At 42.4% G+C, this 19,326-nt stretch overlaps 1 protein-coding gene across 3 annotated transcripts in view; it reads right to left on the bottom strand.

Annotated features, from left to right (window-relative positions):
• Window positions 1-1,133: 1,133 nt before the first annotated feature.
• Window positions 1,134-19,326, bottom strand: part of LOC105201732 — a 55,922-nt gene continuing 37,729 nt past the window's right edge. Inside the window, exons 1-5 of one of the 3 annotated variants that reach the window (XM_026137030.2) lie at window positions 16,742-17,556; window positions 13,498-15,628; window positions 9,464-9,708; window positions 7,080-7,502; window positions 1,134-4,026 (exon numbers count right to left, since the gene is read on the bottom strand). In XM_026137030.2, the coding sequence (XP_025992815.2) occupies window positions 2,809-4,026; window positions 7,080-7,502; window positions 9,464-9,708; window positions 13,498-15,628 (4,017 nt within the window). In that variant the 5' untranslated portion in view covers window positions 16,742-17,556 and the 3' untranslated portion in view covers window positions 1,134-2,808. Of the gene's footprint in view, window positions 4,027-7,079; window positions 7,503-9,463; window positions 9,709-13,497; window positions 15,629-15,836; window positions 16,714-16,741; window positions 17,557-19,326 lie in introns of those variants that run through there. The other 2 variants (XM_039456812.1, XM_026137029.2) reach the window with 2 other exon arrangements.

Here is a 19,326-nt window from a genome sequence, read left to right as displayed (position 1 = left end):
CCCATTTGGAACAAGTAAATTAATTGTCTGACCATTCCGCGATTCCCGATCGTGACGAAATAATATTATTTATAAAAATAAAGAAACAACAATTGTATACGTTCCTATAAATACATTATATTTTTTCGTAAAGTACTTATATAATTTTAAAATATATCATTTTATATGTAATTTCATATATATTTCATTTTTTTTATACACATGCATAATTATAAATATAAAGGATCGGCCCTCCGCGCGAGAGAGCAAACGTGCGTTTTTTTTTATTTTCGAAAAAATATTCCTCTGGCGCTCGACACGTTCGAGATCTTCACGCATGGAATTTGCGAGAGAAGAAAATCGAAATCCGCGCTTCGTCGTCGATCGTTACTGGAAACAACATTCGCAGCTTCTACATTGACCGGCGTAAAAAAGTCCCATATAATTTGTCTCTTAACCTACGAACTTGGCGTTGAACCGTTCCTTCCCATTCCCTTTCTTATTTTCTTTTTGTCCTCGTATGCACAAGTATCACAATCGCTCACGTTTCGTCACGCTCGTCTACGAATGTGTCATGTGTACGCGCGTGTGCTCTTCGTCGCTTTACAATTTCATCGTTATGTTGTTCTCGCTGTCGTTTATTCTCCGATAAAAATGGCGATCAACGAAACGTCGTGTCGCTTCGTTCGCACCTCGCGTCTCAAAGTTCCGCTCTAGAACGCGATTCGGCAGCTCTAACGATTCGAGAGATCCGAAGTCCTCACTCTGGAATTTCGCCCTTCACCGACAGACGCAACGCACTTGGCAGAATCTGAGTTTTCTTTCTTTTTTTTTTCGCAACGTTTCTCGACGCTAAAAGCCCATACGTGAGAAACTGAGAATAATCAATCACGTAAACTCCAATCTAAACGATTGTTTAATAAATTTCGTTATAAAACATTAAATAAATTGCACATATTTCTATTAAATATGTATATAGTACTTATATGAGACAATTCATATAAATATTATATAAATTCTGATATAAAAATATTGAATACAGATACGATATTTGTATATATAGATATATAAATTTCGATATACAATATGTTGTATGCAATATCATTTTATATCGCATACAATAATAAATGATATAAATCTTCAAAATTCAACTCTGTGTGTGTGTGTGTGTGTGTGTGTGTGTGTGTGTGTGTGTGTGTGTGTGTGAATGCGCGCGCGCGCGCGAGCATGTTCGTGTGTGTTTGTGTGCATTCCAGAACGATTCTCTCGAATTAGAGCGAGCGCAGATTCGCTCTAGATCGATACCGATTATCCGCGTACGCAGTCCCTGACTCAAGGTTCGCCTAAAAGGACACGCGACCCGCTCCTGGTCGGTCGCCCTTACGCTTAAAGTTAGATATTATAAACTGCAATCTATAAGCTGATCCCATGTGTTATTTCTTGGTCACAACCTCGTTGAAATCTTTTCCCACCACTGCTTTCACGGATCGCTCTTGAAAATTACCAACGGGAATCCCGGAGCTCGAAGGTCTCTCTTTTACGAGACCTTTCAGGCTCCAGGTCGTCGTCGTTGTCTCGCACAACGTACATCGTCGTCAATCTGCGCCGGAGCCACTCAACTTTACGATCTTCCAGCACTTGTCCGCACTTTCATTGCAAACGACAATCAATTCTTGAAGGGTTGGTTGCAACAGTGAGCTAAATCACACAATGTTGTAAAAGAAAGTGAAGAAAATGAACTCTAAAGCACATTTAAAAAATAGATTGGTTCGTAGGATATTTCAATACCCAGCGATATCAGGAAAATGGTAAATGGCTCCATGCAAAAACGGTTAAGCCTAATGCACAATGAAGAGCAAAGGCAGTAAGAAACAGGATAAATATATTAAATAAGGAAAACATATAAAGCGTTCCCTACTCAACACATTGAACTGTTCCTTATTCCCCGTTGCATTGTGCGCTGAGCTTTAGTCTCATATTTAGTAGGGATTGCATCTTTGTAGTGAGGTCTCGGATTCGAACCCCGAAGATCTTATTCCACATTTTATGCTGAATGGGTTTTGAAATTCCACCCGTGCGTAAAGCTCGAATAGCGGTATTGTTAACTTTAAGTAAAAAAATGATTACTTAGCGATAGCAGGTATTTAAAATGCGACGTAGTCCACTGTTGTAGTAAGCGATCTTCGATTGCAACGAAAAGTAAGCGGATTGTAAACTCGGGAAATGTTCGTATAGCGAAGTGACTCGACTGGCGCGTCGATTCTCAGGATTAAGAATCGCGCCGACGATGACGTCGTGAGTCTCTCCATCCCGGGCGGACGCACACGTAGCCGTAAAATTGCCTAACAATCTCTGAACGAGATCTCTCAAAAACCCGGTACTGTGGACCCCGGGAGATGCTTCATCTCCCTCGGAGGGCACTGTATTTCGCCCCTGTTCACACGATAAAGTGAACTGTCAATCTCATCCGTCTAGATTGTCCTCGAAGTCCTCATTTTCGAGATTATCGCGAAATTGGAAGAGATCCGAAGGATTTCGATCTTCGAGGCTTTAAAAAGAATCGACTAACATCATTTACGAAGTGCGTCGAGTGTCCCGCGCATTCAACGGAGTCCGTCGTTCAAACGATCCTGGACGAAGGACTCGAGGAAAACGAAGCGGACTGTCGAGCGTCGAGGACCGAGTTCCTCGTTCTCGAGTTTGTCGCGCGGACGAGAAAGGACTTTAGCCTTTCAATTCTGAGGAGACCAGCGGCGAGTATTCGTCGCGCATTGAGTGTCTCCGGTATTCCTCCTGGACATTTCCAACGCGAGGTAGGCTTCCTTCATCCTAGGCAGACACGGTCTCCACCATGGACTTCTTGATAATCTCGCCGAAATTCTCGTCGCAGTCCTCGGGCGTGCTGTCGGGCTGTTGCTCGCCAGTGACCTGACCAGACTCGATCATTTCCGTGACTTTGCCGGCCGTGCCGTGAGTACCGTAAGTACCGTGATGCTGATCGTGTTGTGGATCGTGCATCTCACCGTAGTACGAGTACCTGCCGCTGAGCAGCTCCGAGAAGGGCTCGAGCTTGCCCTGCATCTGCTGCACCACCGTCGCGTTCATCGGCTGCACCGAGTTGGTGAGGTTCGTGTATTGCGCGGTACTCGCGGCGTCATCTTGCGCGAACACCGTCGCGTCGTAGGACGAGTGCTGCGGTTGCTGCTGCTGTTGCTGCTGCTGGCTCTGCGGCGGTGGTGGCTGGGGCATCTGATGCACCGGTACCTGAGCTGCGCAGCCGCCCTGAAGAGCGGCACTCGCGGCATCCTGGGGCCCGCCGTAGGGCCCGTAGTGCGCGAAGGCGGCCGGATTGGGCGGCGACTGAAACTGCGGCGGCGGCGGCTGGAACTGCGGGACCCGCGACGTGGACGGCAGACTCGCGTACGGCGATCCGTAGTCCTGGTACGAGGACTGTTGGAAGCTCATGCCGCCCCCGCCACCGCCACCACCGCCGTCGCCACCGCCACCGCCGGCTGCACCGCTTTGCACGCCGGGCGAAAAGCTCTGAAAAGCTTGGCCGAATTCTGGGTGCAGCTTTCGCTGCACGACGACCGATTGGCTGCTGTCTACCGCGTCTTCGCTCGCGTAACAGTCGTCCCTGATGGCGTACAAGTCCAGACTGTCCTCTCGCGTGCCGGGTACCTCCGGTTGGCAGCCGACCACACCGGCCCCCACACCATCGTGACTCGTTTCGTAGTGTAAGGTCGTGAATCCGCCTCCCCCGGGTCCCGCACCCGGGATCGCGCACGCGTCACCGCCCACAGTAGCTTCCATCCCCAGGGAGCCGATGTCCCTCAGCGCACGAATACCCCTGCCGTTCTGTCTCTGATTGTCCACCTGGTCGTGATCGCCACCGCCATCCTCTTCGCGCTGCTTTTTCTCCAATTCTAATCGCATCAGCGTGTGAATGAAATGCGTTCGCACCCGTACTGGGTTGAACTCGATCCTGCCCGTGCTGTTCGCGCAACCATCCCGCGTGCAGCCGCAAGGGAAACCCGGTCGATCCACCTGAAAGTTGAATTTAGTGAAAAATTGTTTCGCACTTCTCAGTCTTTTTTTGCAGTTGAGAAAGATCGACTCTCAAGCTTTAGCTGTTAATCTCTGGGTTTATCCTTCAGTTTCGAACGCTTAAGCTGATCTCAACTGAGTGGAACGTGTTAATAAATGGAGAAATTAATTGCTCAAAGAATTCAATGCAATAACGGTCTTAGAAAATTTCAGCAGATTAATTTCAAATTATCTAACACATTGATCACAAACTGAAAAAAATTAAATTTTTACCGGAATTTCCGCAAATTCTCAAGAAAGTAGGTCAGAACTTCTTAATTTTTCACTTCGCATTCAATCAAATAGCGAATTCGGTTGGATGCACTAGTGCCCACTGATGAACATTTAAAACCGTCGCACACAAATCGATGTAAAGATATGTATTTACAATAAATACATAAATGAATTAAACCGTGAAATCTTCTTATACTTTATTGTGCTGTTTGATATATATTTTATCATTCAAGATATTTGCATTTTTATTAGATCATTGTACATTGGCTTTAATATGTGCACCAATGCGCACTAGTACAGTCCAATCAAATTCGTTGAAAGTTTTTTAAAGTTTATATATTTGAAAGATATGCTCTCTCCTCCTAAGAAGTCCCACTAAAAACGAGAACTATGAATTATGGCTCGTCCAATTAATTTATAAAAGTAGATAGAACGTTAATTGCTTGTCCCTCTACTCTCTCTTTCTCTCAATGAAAATAATAATTAAAACACAAGGACGAAATAGGCTTTTGATATAAAGGTTTTTACCAATAACAGTTGTGAAGATAAATCAAATACGCAAATTGCTTGCTTGCTTTATAAATCTTTTTAAGTACATTGTATCTTTTATTTTATTTGTCGCTTTTAAAAATATGCTGTAGTTATTTTCTTATTTTAATTATATCTTGTATATTAACTTTGTTACATTTGTTATTTATTTATATTTATCTTTTTTTCTTTTTCATTGCCCTTTTATTATTTCCAATTCGTATATGAATCTAAGAATCGACTGCTGATATAATTATAATAATTACATAATTACTATATGTATTCTTTTATTTATGTAAACATATATACATTGTATAACTAAGGATTTTTCACTATTTTCTTTCTCTGATTAGATATAATATATCTCAAGAGCTTTTTTACTGTGACAGATTTGTCATAATTTTTAGGATTACTTTTTGTTATGTGACTAATTGTGAGTTTAGACTTTCCATTTCAGAGGTCTTTCTTCGCTAAGAAGTAATGCATTAAGATTAGAAAGTCAGACTTTCCTTTCTCGGAGGACTCCCTTCGATAAGAAGAAATACATCATTTTTTATAAGTTTTCTAAAACATGATAATGCATCATTGCCTAGCCTTATAAAAGGGAGCTCTGGAACTCCAGCGACAGTTCCATACTTCTCGTACTACTGTAAACCACGCATACGTGACAAATAATAATTGTAATTTACAATTAAATAATTATTTCAAGAAGAAAAGAAGAAATAAGTTCTTTTTTAAGACAATTCAGTTGATGAATCTTACATCAGATAGCAAATAATGTAACACATTTCCAATATTTTTTATTTTACAAGTGTGATATTCTGCAAAGACGAAAAATCAATTATTTGCGATCACCTACGATTACAATCCAATCTATCCAAGAAAAACGTAAAGTAAGTTGTTATATTTATTTAATTTTATAAAGTAAACATAGAATGTCCAAATTAATAATAAACTATTTTTTTGAAACTATTTGTATTATGAAAGTAATAAACTATTTCTTACATCATTCAGCTTCATCATTTAGAAGATAGATTCAACGTAAAGTTATTATGATTATTTTTCTAAAAGTATTGCTATTGTATTTATATCATTCTATTATATCGTATGCACGTATCGAATTGTAAATATATAGAAGAAATAATAATTACAGAAGGATTGGGCAAAATGAAATTTATTATTTTCACTATTTTCGTTATAATTGCTATGACGATGCTTGCGTCTCAAGCAGAAAAAGAAAATGAGTGCAGTCCTATGTTTCAACGTGTAAGTATTTTGATTGCACATATATATATATATATTATATAAAGAGAGTATAATCTTTCCTGCATTACAAAGCAAAAAACGAGAAATTAAGTAAGTTAAGGTATCATAAATTCATTTTGTTTCCTATGTAATTTAATTTAAATAATTAAAAAATTAATATTAATATTGCATTTACACAAACGCATATTTCAAATAATATTTAAATAAAATGAGTTTATAACGGATATATATCAATAAATCCCATATAGGAGGAAACAACATGAATGTTATTTGACATTAAAATATCAAACAATACGTCTCAAAATATTATGTTTTAAATATTTTAGTGCTTCACGTATTATGATTGCTGTCGTTATTTGAAATGTGTAACACATGTAAGCAAATGCTTTCCAATCCGTGAGATATCATTTAAAGTTAAAGACGATAGACCCCTTGGTCCTGGACCATATCCATTAAATGTGCCAAAAGAATATTTGATAGAATGACTTCTTCGTATCTGACCAAGAATACTATTTGATACCTCTTCCTATTTAACCATGGCACTATTTTTCATTTATATGTATGTAAAAGAGGAGTTTTTGTCACAACTAAATTTAAATAAACAAATTCAAGAGCAAATCAATATACTTTATTTTCTTTCTAATTAATTTTACACTTATACTATATATATATATATATATATATATATATATATATATATATGTACATATGTATGTATATTCTTGTAATGCTCCCTCTCTTTTTCTTTTGATTTTTGCACATCTCTAATTTGTTTTTATTAGCTTGTGAAATATATGTTTACATAAATAAAAGAATACATATATTAATTAAACAATTATAATATATATACAATATATTTCTTTATTTTTCCTCCTATATCGTCTTATTTTCATTGTTTTAAACATAAATAAATTTACCGCATACTCCAAAGTATGCTCCCTTTTAATTATTGCTCCAGTCTGTCATTCTCTTTCCCTCTCACTCACCTGACACTTCACGTTGGCCCTACTACAAGGACAGCTCTCGGGATCGCAGTATCCCTTGCAGCCGCATCCGCAGTGTTCCCTGCTGGCGCGGATATCACGGCACTCGTCCTTCTCGACGGCGTCTATCCTCCGCACTCCGGCGGCCCTAAGGAGCGCCCGACGCTGCCACGTGGGCACCGGTTGTAGAAAGTAGTAGCTGTCGATGTCGAGCTCCTCGTTATCGCTCGGTTCCTCGTCGGTGTCGTCACTCGGATCCTCCGAGCTCGACGCCGTCTCGGTCACGCAGTTGGTCGCGCAATTGCGCTCGGAGCGCAGTTGCGCGAGCCGCGCGCGATGGATTCGCCTCTGCTCGGCCGCGTGCTCCGACAACGAGAACCTCTCCGCGTGCGTGTGCGTTGCGCTCATGCCCAGGGTGCTGCCGCCCTGAAACCGAACAGAATCGATTTTTCGCGTCTCTCGTGCATAAACCCGCGCAATTTATCGTTGTTTGTTTATTTGTTTAACGACCGGGTGCGAGCCTTTGAAACAAAAATTGAAAAGAGAACGAGTACAGTCCGCTAACAATGTCATGACTAGTTTGCATGTATAAAATTATCTATAGATAAAAAGATATGATTTTATTTCGGCGAATTACCGAAAAATAATTATAAACAAAAATTGGGGCCATAGCTATGCGAGATGCGTCCAACCCACGTGAAGTGCGTTTCGAAAAAAAAATGCAAATAATATTTGATGTTGTTGATGAAAAATGTGGATGAAGATTGTTATTTATTAATTTTAGGCACATGTTAGGCTTGATCTTTTCTGCTTAATGTAGAAAAATGGACAGACTAATTACAAATAATTAAAAATTTATAATTTTATGCGTTGGACGTTTCTTGCATTGCTATGGCTAATTGTAAGTAAATTTCTCAAATAGACAAATATCATTTATCGGTTGGAAGAAAAATCGATTTCAACTTTCGCACTAGACACTTATAAACAATCGAATATAGATAGACGACTAACACAAGAGGAATGTGAATTCCTCCCAGTGCGAAAACAATATTCTCGTAGAAATTAAATACAAGTCTGTGATTAAAACTGCGAGCGCAGAGTGTGCAGAGATTATATTTATAAAGCAATATAAATAGTCCCAAGAAAAATCTCTTAATAAAAAAAATGTTTCTTATAAACACCGTGCTGCTATATATAAAAAAGTTCTTTTTTCCAATTTTAATAAAAAAAAACGTATAATAAATTAATAAACATATTGCGTGCAAACTGTATTAACACGCATTTTATTCTTTACAGTGCAAAATTTTATAAACGGAAAGAGTGTGCTGAAACTTTTAAATTTATTTACATTTATCTCTTTTACTTTTCATTCTCCTCTCTCTCTTCCATTATTTCAAATTCATATAAATTTATAAATCGACTAATAGTCTAAATAAGATAATGAAGAATAATAGTAACGTAAATAAATAAAGATAAGCTTCAAAATGAAATACAAATGATATTTTACTATTATTTTAGGTCGATGAAAACTTTGTTCATTTTTTTTACTCTAATATGGCGATTATGGAATCTCCCTTACTGAAACCTTACATACAACCAATGAGAAACGTTATATCAGGGTACTATAGAGTTTTATTGTAAAGTAATGGCACACACAGAAGAAAAGGGAATCGACGGTGTCTTATACAAATTCGATAGCGAATATTATCGTGATATTATCGAACGGTATTATAAATGATACGAGATGGAGGGTGGAATTGCGAAAGAGGAGTTGTCTTGCGTGAACGCGATTGAAAGCAAGAGGGATCGATCGTAATCTCATATATAAATTCGAGCGCTCACATTCTCTCCCGGGGGTGAGTTTTACAAATTACGGTGAGATTTCCCGTCATAAAGAACTTTCGGACGCTTGTTATTCATTCTCCCGAACCGAGTAAAAATACGATCTCGACGAATGTGGAGAAATAAAAAAAAAGAAAAACACGTCTTACTTCGATGATTCATGCGTGTTTATAATGCACAACGAGGGGAAAGGGTGGAAAGGTAAATAAACAGTAATGCATAAGAAAATAATTGGAGCGGTACAAGCGGGCAATGCGCGAAGCGTACAGATTGCAAAGACAACGATAGCGAACCAATAGACAAACGAGTAACAGTTTTCATATTCAAACTCTTCCGGAATAATGGAATGAAAATATACAAAATTCAAATGCTACATTCAATGAATGACCACTTACTTTCGAGCGCCTAGCAAGACGAGTCGGGGATGTAAATATAAAGGGAAGAAAGGCAGGGCGGAGACTTCGTATCGCGAAGTAGCACGGAGTTTACCTGCGAGCTGAAAGGAAAGACGAAGCGAGGGGAAAGGACCCATTTTCGGGACTTACCTGGGAAGGTACGCAGGTGAAGCCCTGCGCCCTGGGAAAGTAATAGACCGTCACGGCGTCGAACTGGATGTTGCGCTTCTTCTTCAGGGGTTCGTCGACCCGCGACTCGTCGCCTTCCATGCAGTCGGTCAGCCTGCGCTTGAGATTGCTCTTGGCCGGCAGCGTCCGGAAGCTCGTCAGGGGCAGCTGGCCCGGCGTCCCGGGCGTTCCCGAGGACGCAGCGTACCCGTCCAACTGATTTACGCCTGAAAGACGCGAACGCCATGTCACGAAATAGCAAATTCCTATGAGAATTCCTATCCCTACGAAAGACCGATGCGCAGCGCTTTTCCTCGAGTTTCACGGAAATTGCAGGAATGATTCTAAGACTCTGGCATATTACAACGATTTCTCGAGAAAGAGAGTAACTCTTGCTGTTCGTGCCGTAACGGACGCGTGTCGTCGATCAGAATAATAATTCGAAACAAGTCACCTTTGTATAATAAAACTGTTGCATTTCCGAGGTCTCTTACAACGTGACTACGGCTACATTCGTTGAGTCCGTCCCGGTTCTTCCCCTTTTGACAATGAAGCCAACTTGACTTTTATAGCTGGGATCGATCTAAGATCGATATTACCAAGCGCGAGTCGATAAACGCACGCAAAAACTCTAGCGCTCATGCGCCACTTATGAAACTGAACACTTGCTAAAAGACGATGGGTAAACCCGAGTGGAAATTTTACCTCCTACCTTAATAGTACTTTCTTCACAGCAGGGTCTGCGTGTGGTTAATTGCAACAGAATTGAGTCAGATCTGCAAAGGATTATTCTCAATACGACTACCTTGTTGGCATTCTATCGCGAGATTCGTACACTGTACGTGAAATGAGATATTTGCTACAGAAATCGAGCTATCTGGAAGCAGATGCTTCCCGTAGACTGCTGCAGTCTGTAAACAGTCTGTCAGCAGTCTGTCAACAGACTGACGTGCAAATCACGAAAGAAAGAATACTGCAATTCAATTTCTTGCGAGAATCTGTTTGCAGAATCTTTCGGAAGGCTTGGATAGAATAAGGAGACAGATCATAACGTCCCGCTGGCAGAATCCGACAAGATCTGCAGGATTTACAATAGTCTTACGACAGATTGCTATTAGGACTACTTTCGATCTCGATTGAAACCATCACACGTACAAAAATTTTAGTTGTATCCGTGAGACTGTAAGCACATTAACCAATTATAATCAAATGTCCTGAAATGTAAGACAGTTTTGATTGTGATTGGTTGATTTGCTTACGCCTAATGGTTACAACTAAAATTTTTGCACGATCTGCTTTAGATTTTTTGTGCCTACTTTGGTACTTAAAATATTCAAATGGACTTCTTTTGATATACTTAACCTATTGACTGTAATTAGGCTTGTAGAATTTTAAAAGGTTTTTTCTAAAACTTTTTTTTAACTTCAAATGAGAAATTTTCCGATAACTAGCATTTTGAGGACAAGTAGGAACTCAAGAGGCCTTAATTAAGGTTGTAAGTAGGAGTAAAATTTCGATTCGGAAAATAGGTCGATTTCTGCTTTAAAAATGTAACGTAAGCTACACGTGTAATTTTAGCTTGCAGAATACGTTGACTGCATTTTGATTTACCTAAACTTGGGAAAGTAATCAAAATTTGATCACTTAAAGGAATCGAAATAATTTAGTCACAGTTAATAGTAATTCAGACATTTGTTTCAATTATTTAAGTACTTCTATTCCGTTATAGTATAGCGCAGAAATAACTAGCTTTCTAATTTTAGATGTTGATCAACTCCAACTTTATTCTGCGTGGCAAATATCAATTGAAAAATGCTATTACGCTGATTACACAAAGCCAAATGGAACCAATTCGAATTTTAAGTCGAGAGACGGTTTATTTTAATATTTTAATTTAAGAAAATATTATATCACTTTAAATTCTGCTAATGTTCTTCCGTTGAAAACGCGAATGCGATTTCGTCGTTCAAAATTAATCAAATTGTATTTTGTTCATGCCACTAATAGATAAAAACGCTTCCGGTCTTTCAACTGCACCGGCTTATTCATATAATTGTAGAGTTGATATTTATGTAATATGTTGCTCACGGTTTTATCTGGTTTTCTCTGATACTCGATATCTGGATTCAATGTTTCTGCTGAATATTGAAATAATATATTTTATATCGAAACTTCTTATCAATGCTGATGGCAACGAATGAATGTATCAAACTCTATATTATACGGTATAAAAATCCGTATAATCATTATTCAGCAACTCCAAAAACTTAAGATTACACGAATAACTTACGTAACACTTTTTAGACAGAAATCGATTCATTTTATCCCATCGTCCCTTTGAAGTCGATTACCATCAACAAAAGATTTGCGGAGACAGTAATGATTTTCTTCATCGAAGGGGAAGAGCCTCTCGCGAGTCACGAGTCGCGGCGAACGGAAAAATTTCTTCGCCGATAACGAAATTCCTTATATTCGTCCTTCGACTCGAAGCAGGTTTTACCGCGACGAGGTATTAATTCGTAGCTCGAGATGGGAGGCTCGACTGGTTGACATTTTCGCCGTGAAAAGTTCACCTTGATTTTTATCGGGGAAAGCAACGTCGCGTTTTTTCCTTGTATTCTGGGACACCCGGTATATCGCACGTTGACAATCGATGCGAGGCTTATCGAGTTGCGCTCTCCTCGCTCGCTCGCTGGACAGCTTCGACCAGCAAGACCAGCAAACGCGAGACCGTACTACTGGCAAAGATACTACTGGCAAAGAAAATCCTCGCAAAGTCTAAAAATTTTGCGTTTTTACGAGGATAAAAGTCTAAAGGAATCTTTCGAGTCGGTTGTCTCATTTAGGATGATTATCCTTGGGATTCTGTACTTAATAGCAATCTCTTTATCAAGAGATTGCATTAAGTGGCTTTTATGAAAATCTTTGTACAAGATGGAGTAATAAGACAATCTTCGCGCAGATGAAGATTTGTATACAAACATCGAATAATTAAGAAATTTTGAATGACACATAATTCAGAAATGAATGTAAAATAAGATAGATGTACAACTCGTAATTGATCGTAGAAACAAGAAAGTCATCCAAATAAGCGTAAGAATAAATAAATAAATAAAAACACACAGAGTAGATAACTTTTACGTCAAGAGTCATCATCGTTATCGTGAACAATAACATTTGTGTTGCGTGCATTAAAAAATCTAATAAAATCTTAAACATGATTAACAATTCCAATATTCGACATCATATTCTAATTCTCGATTTCAATGATTATTTTGTATTCAATCGTTTTTTGTGTTCTTATCGAAGGATCACAAATTTCAAGAAGCATATTCAGGGTGTTTAGTAAAATTGTAGGAAAAAATTATTACATGAGAATTTTTCTGGATTTTCCAGGAATTTTATTAAAAATTCCAGATAAGATGAGAAAATTTTTTACCGCAGTTTTGGTATATATTTATGTTATTATACCTTTTAATGTACCTTAATCATACAAGCGCAAACAAAAGCAGCTTGAGTTTTGAATTTTAAAGTAAGAAAGTGAAAAAGTAATATGAACTAAAAGCGCAATACGCGGATCTAGCTCGGAAGAACAGAATTCGTAAAATAATTAAACACATAATTTTGAACGGTGTTTCGTGACTTCTATTATTGTATCTAATTTTTTTAATAAAAATTCAAGTAACTATATTTTATATAATTGCCATATTTATTGCCAATCGATTTTATCAAAGAAAAAATGATACGAGAAACAATTTTATCGGAAAAAAGAGATAGAATTTAAATTCTAAAAATTTCCCTGAATATCAACAGAATCTCATGAAAATTTACGATTACAAAATAAATTCCCTGAAAAGTCCAGCTTTTCTCCATTTTTCTCAGTAATAAACACCCTGATATCGAAGAGTCTTTCAACCAGAACTTTACAATAATTTGAACCATTCTTAACATTTGCATTGAAATCAATACATAACGAAAGAAGAATGCAAATTCTAATAAGAGAAAGCGCTCCTTACCTTTCTCCTTGTCCGAGAGGATGTCGTCCGGCAGTCTGTCAAGGAAGGAGGTCTCCGAATCGCTTTCCGGTGCGGGCGCCGGACCCGGATCACCAGGGATCTCGTTCCCCAAGCCGGAATCGCTCCCATCGGATCTGACCTCGTCCCTGGCGCCGGTTGCCAAGGCCAGGCTCTCGGCGGAGTCCTCCGTATACGCTTCTGGTCGATCGGCCTCCAATCTCGTCATGATCGGCGCCATCGCCTCCACGCAGCACAGGGCGACCCCGTCGGAGCAGGGTAGCTGATCGGGCGCCATGTCGACGTCGCGCAGCTCGTGGCGAATGCTTGTGATGGGCGACACCTCCGAACTGTCGGAGCCAGTCTCCGTCTCCGTCTCGGTGTCGGCACCCTCGGCAACGTCCATCGACACTTCCGGCGTCTCCTCCGGTGAGCTCGGCATCGTCTCCGATGAGTCCAGCTCGTTGGACACGCGGCTATCCTCGGCCGTGGACGACGAGCTCGCCAGCACCACCTCCTCGTCCTCCTCGAGCTTGCCGATCACCGCGACGGGCGCGGACTCGTCGTCCTTCTCGTGCATCCTCGAGGCTTCGTTCTCCGGCGATCGCGACGATTGCCCCGCGACCTCGCCGATTCGCTCCAGCACCACCTGACACTTCTTCAGGATCAATCCACTGTTCGGACTGCGAGCACCCTCCATCAGTTCGCTCTTCTTCGATCTGGTCATCGGAGAGGAGCTGCTCTGCCATCGTTGCTTCTTCGGGGTGCTCTTCTTCTCAGCTTCCGAAGTCTCTGCGAACGCAGTCTCATGCTCCTCCTCGATGAGATTCCTCCTTGCGCCGGAATAAGGCAAACTCTCCCCGACGACGTAGTTCCATATGTTCTCGTCGCCGCTCGTATTCATTGGGACATTTTTCTTTAAATCCTCGTTCTCAATACGGTTCAGCACGATGGTTAAATTTCGACAGACGGGACTCGACGCAGAACTCGTTTCGACGACGCAATTTTTCGTCGGAGTGCAAAAGTCGTTCCCAACCTTCGTCGCCGCGCTCGTGTCTCCGACGACGTCGTCTTGACGCGACTCCGTCGTCTGGTCCAGACTGTCGCTTCTCGAGAACGTCGAGGAAGTCACATCGATGCCGAGCGTCGTAATTCCCTCCTCGTTGTCGTAATCCATCTTTCTGGCCTCGCGGTTTAACGTATCCTCGACAGCGTCGCTGCTCGTGCACTCCGAAGAATCCGCGTCGATCCTACCGATCGTTTCCTCCTCCCGCAACTCGCCCACATCCTGGCCCCCGCGACTCTGATCGATATCGCGAATTTGGGGATCATTCGCCGTGAACGATCCCGCCGGGATATCGTTGCCTCTGGGCGTTATCCTACCTTCAAGCTCGTCTCCGAAGAGGCAGGACTCCGAGGTCAGGGATACCTCGCCCAGGGTTCTCTCTCGCAGGCTCACCAACACCGGCGACAGCCTCCTGACGTCGTTTCTCAACTGGGTCGCCTGCTCCTCCGGGATCTCGATGCCGATCCTCTTGATCTCCGCGCCGATTGGCAGAAAGTCACTCGCGGCCGATCTCTTTCTGGAAACGTCCGGTAGCGCGGCTTTCTCGAGCCCATTCTTCCGTACCTCCGTGGACTCCTCGATGTCGTGATCTTGAGTATCGGACGTTCTAGGCGATCCCTCAAGCTCCCGGAGAGTACCTTCCGTCGATTCCGCGTCGATCTCATCCTTCTCGTCCTTCTTGTCCACGTTGACTTTCTTTCCTATTGTTAGACCCATGTTCGCTTCTTTTTCTTCTTTTTCCTCTTGATCCCTCGCCTGATCCTCTTCCGACTTATCGCTCGATTGTTTCGCTTCGGGTCTTCCGTCCTCTGGTCTCTCCTCCAATCTCTCGCACACCATCACCAAGTCCTCGCGCGAGTTCCGCAGAACGGACGAACGCGCCGCGTAGTCGTCGTCGTCGTCGTCCTCGTCGGCGTCCGTTGCTGCCGTCGTTATCGTTGTTGATGTCGTTCCGCCTGGCGACGGTGCGCCCTTCGCCTCGGCCTCCACTGAGGTGGAATCCTCTTGGGCCTCAACGAAACAGTCCTGACGGGCCGAAGTCGATTCCATCTCGGGTGATTCTGCCATCTGCAAGCACCAAAATCACAGATTGGAGATTAAAGGACGGCTTCTACATTCTTGACGAAGGGATAATCGATCGGCAGCTCTCCGCGGCACACACTAAGCACGGCGATGAAATTATCGATGCGTTACAAATGATATATCGCGCGCAAACATACAAAGGTTATTAAAACGAAAATATTGAAATCTGAAGATAAAATGAAAAATGGTTTACATCAGTTTTATATTGCACAGTATGAATAATTATCACATTTTATGTATCCTTCGTATTATTGTATAAATAAATATATTTATAGTGCTACTGGAGAAAGAGAGAGAGAGAGGAGATATATATAAATATATCACTCGGAATGTATATTGGAATGTCGAGATGTTAAGCAAAACATAAATACTTAAATCCCGCGGAAACACTGGGACGAGGATTTATATACAGATCGGAGTGAAATTATACTATAACGACATAAAATGGAAGGACGCCGAAATGACCGATGCAGAATACAGATTAATTGGGTCGTTACGTTCACCGCGGGAAAACGACTTCTTGCCCTCCCTGTCTCTCTTCCGGCGCGGGCAGATGATTTCACCCGGTATTACGATCAGCGATCATTGCGCTCTACCTTTTTCACGAAAATAACATAAGCAAGCCGGAGAGAACGGGGAAATCAATAATCCGCGCACTGATATCGCGCGCACCGTTGCTAAACCCAGAAGAGAATAAGAGCGAGCGAGCGAGCGAGCGAACGAGAGAGCGAGAGAGAGACAGGGAGAGAACATCGATGCAGGAAGGAAAATCAATTTCCTGGAACCTAGCGCACAATCCCTTATCCGTTGTCCCAAAACCCTTTTGATACATTTTTCTTATCGTCCTCGAATATACAAGATATCGCGGGGGAGCCTACATATAATCTTGGCCGGAGATTATTGATTCAAAGCCGACCGGTACGGTGGCGAAAGGGGGGCAAAAGGGGGAGGAGGGGCGGCAGAAACACCTCCATTCGCGACGGGGACGAGCACTGCGTGCGCGAGTTACTCTCGGGAATCCTAAAAACCCGACGACAGGCCACCGGATTGTAAAGAGTGGGTGGGGGTGGGTGGGTGGGGGAGGGTTAGCTCCTTTACCTTGAAGTCGCGCGATCCTTCCTCCAGCTTGGTCCAGCTTTGTGCCCCTCGACAAGCGGCGAGGGTTCGCTATCTGAACAGCCCCTGAACGGTCTCTCCCTCCGGGAGGGGAGAAACGGTTGTCTTAAGTCGTCTCGCGACTCCGGCTACCACCGTCGTCCCGTTCGCGAGGGCCCGCGAGATGCCGATGGCACGGTCCCATTGCAGGACCGAACGCGTCCTCGTGCGAGGGGGACGACGAATAGCTCGGACACAACATTCGCGACGGACGAAACGATCCGGGGGACACGTTCTACCAGAGAGATGAGGAGATCTACCGGCTCGCCGGCACTCTCATGGGAAACGCACGAGATTCACCCCTGGAGATTCATCCGATCGTTTCGCGGACAAGGGGTTCCCCGAGATATCCGGGAGTCCCGAGAGGGATCAACGGATCGTCGCAAAGCCGACGAGGGCGAACTCGAGGAAGTAACTTGAAGTGTACCAACGTGAACGTGAAGGAGGCGACTGGAGCTTAGCTCGCCTAACGAGAAACCCCGAGGTCTGCGGCGCGGAAGAGGAACGTACGAACCCAGGAAGCAACTGACATCCTTCCAAAAGACGACGAACGACGTCGACGACGATGAGGAGTGCGTCGGGAGAGGACGGAAGGGGACTGTGTTAGCGACGTAATCTGGAGAACAACGGCGAGGTGGTGCGGCGCGTTCGACAGCTCGGAGCAGAGTGAGCGGAGGCGGCGTCGGCGTCGTCGCTCGGCGTCATCGACGACGCCGACGTCGACGTCGACGCCGACGCCGACGCCACGCTCTCGGATACCCTCGGCTCGGCTCGACCCGGCTCGGACGGAAGACACACCGAGGACGTGTGTTGGTGAATGCGTAATGGAGTGGTGCACACGAAACGCGCGCCGCGCGCGCGGAGGAGCGCAGCGGTTCTCAAAACGCACACCCGCTAGAGCGGATTAGTCATCGGGGGGCCGATCTTCTTCTTCCTCCACGCTCATCTCTCTGTGGTATTTTTAATTTCGCCGAATGACGCGCGACGCAATTCTCTTTTCGTCCCGGCTTCGCCGAAACAAACCTCGCGGTTTCGTTCCACCGTAACGAGATTCTGAAGCTTCTCGAGCGGCGTTGTTGCGGAAAAGATCGCCGAGTTAAAGGATGAGGTAGAAGTGACGTAACCGAGGGACGGCGCAGCTGGCGAAGGAGCGCTCAAACAAAGGTCATTTGAGCAAATGCGGAATAAATTGAATGAGAAATTTGACTGCTCTTTGTTTCAAATACGGATATTGCAGATTTCAAATTCATTCCACTTGCCTAATTGATTGTAAGTCTCTGAGCACTTGTGATTTATCGTATATTTATTGTACTCTGATTCTGCTTAAACTTTCTTCATCTTTTCAAGAACTCTTCATCCGCGTGTCTCTAGTATTCAAGGAATATGTTCTATTATTCATTGTTTATTTATAATTCTCAGCTATGGCTCAGTTGCTGTCCCGCCTATCGCGTACACTTGTTGGTATCTTTGTTCATCTCCCACTGTACATGTATTCAACTTGTTTGTTAATCGATGCACTATTATTACTGTTATTATATTTTAAATATTTCGTACGTTTTTTTTTCTCTTTTCCTGCACTAAACATAGAATTATTCGTTCCGCAATATCACATCGAATAAAATAGAAGTTCGACTAGCACTCTTCCCGACAGCAGAGACCGTGCAATGCGAATTGACAATTCTGCAACGATGATGCATTCATTCGCCGTAGTCTAATTACGCCAGTGATGCCACGCGGCGCGGCGCGGCGGCGCGTCGACAAGGAGGCGCAAAGTTTATTCGCGAAGGAGCCGCGTAGAAAGTAACTCGTGAATGATTTACAATCCCTCAAATTGCAAAAAAAAACGGTTCTGCACGCGAAAGCTGCCGAGGGCATGATTTGCTTATATTAACCCTTCGTAGCCCAACCAGAAATTGTAAAGCGAATTTTCGATTTTGAATTATCCTGCCTCAAATTCGGACGCGTGCAAAAAAAAGGGAAAAACGTTTCGGATCGAACAATTGTGAAATCGTATTCTGGAATGTTGGAGGAGTGTATCACGCAAAATTTTTTTAGAAGCCAGAAACTTTCGAAAACACTGTCAGGCCTCAGTGATTCTGTTGGATTAGCCAAGCAGCGAAAGAAACGTTGGAAGGTTCGATTTAAATAAAATCGTAGTATTCGTCGAAATAAACCGCGAATTATATACTGAATTAAATACTTTGAATGAACAAGCGACGTGTAAATATGTTCCTTAAAAATTTCGATTACATCAGGAAATTAAATATGTAAACCGATAAAATGAATACTAATAGTATTATGCGAATGGCATATGTGTAAAGAATATGAATATGTTTACAAAATCCTTCTAAAAGAAAATAAATATTTGCAATTTTTTTGCACCGGATTTTGAATCGAATAAAATAAATATTTTGATTAAACATTTGTAGGGCGGGAGAGTAATCCCGACAGACGAAAAATCCGAGCTGATGTACAAACAATATGTGCATAAATGACAAAATTAAAATACATAATCCTAGTCAGCGTAT

This window comes from Solenopsis invicta, chromosome 13, assembly GCF_016802725.1.
Source record: "Solenopsis invicta isolate M01_SB chromosome 13, UNIL_Sinv_3.0, whole genome shotgun sequence".
Classification (NCBI taxonomy): Eukaryota; Metazoa; Arthropoda; class Insecta; order Hymenoptera; family Formicidae; genus Solenopsis; species Solenopsis invicta.
Note: the sequence above shows the minus strand (reverse complement) of the source record. Positions and strands in the feature narration are given on the sequence as shown.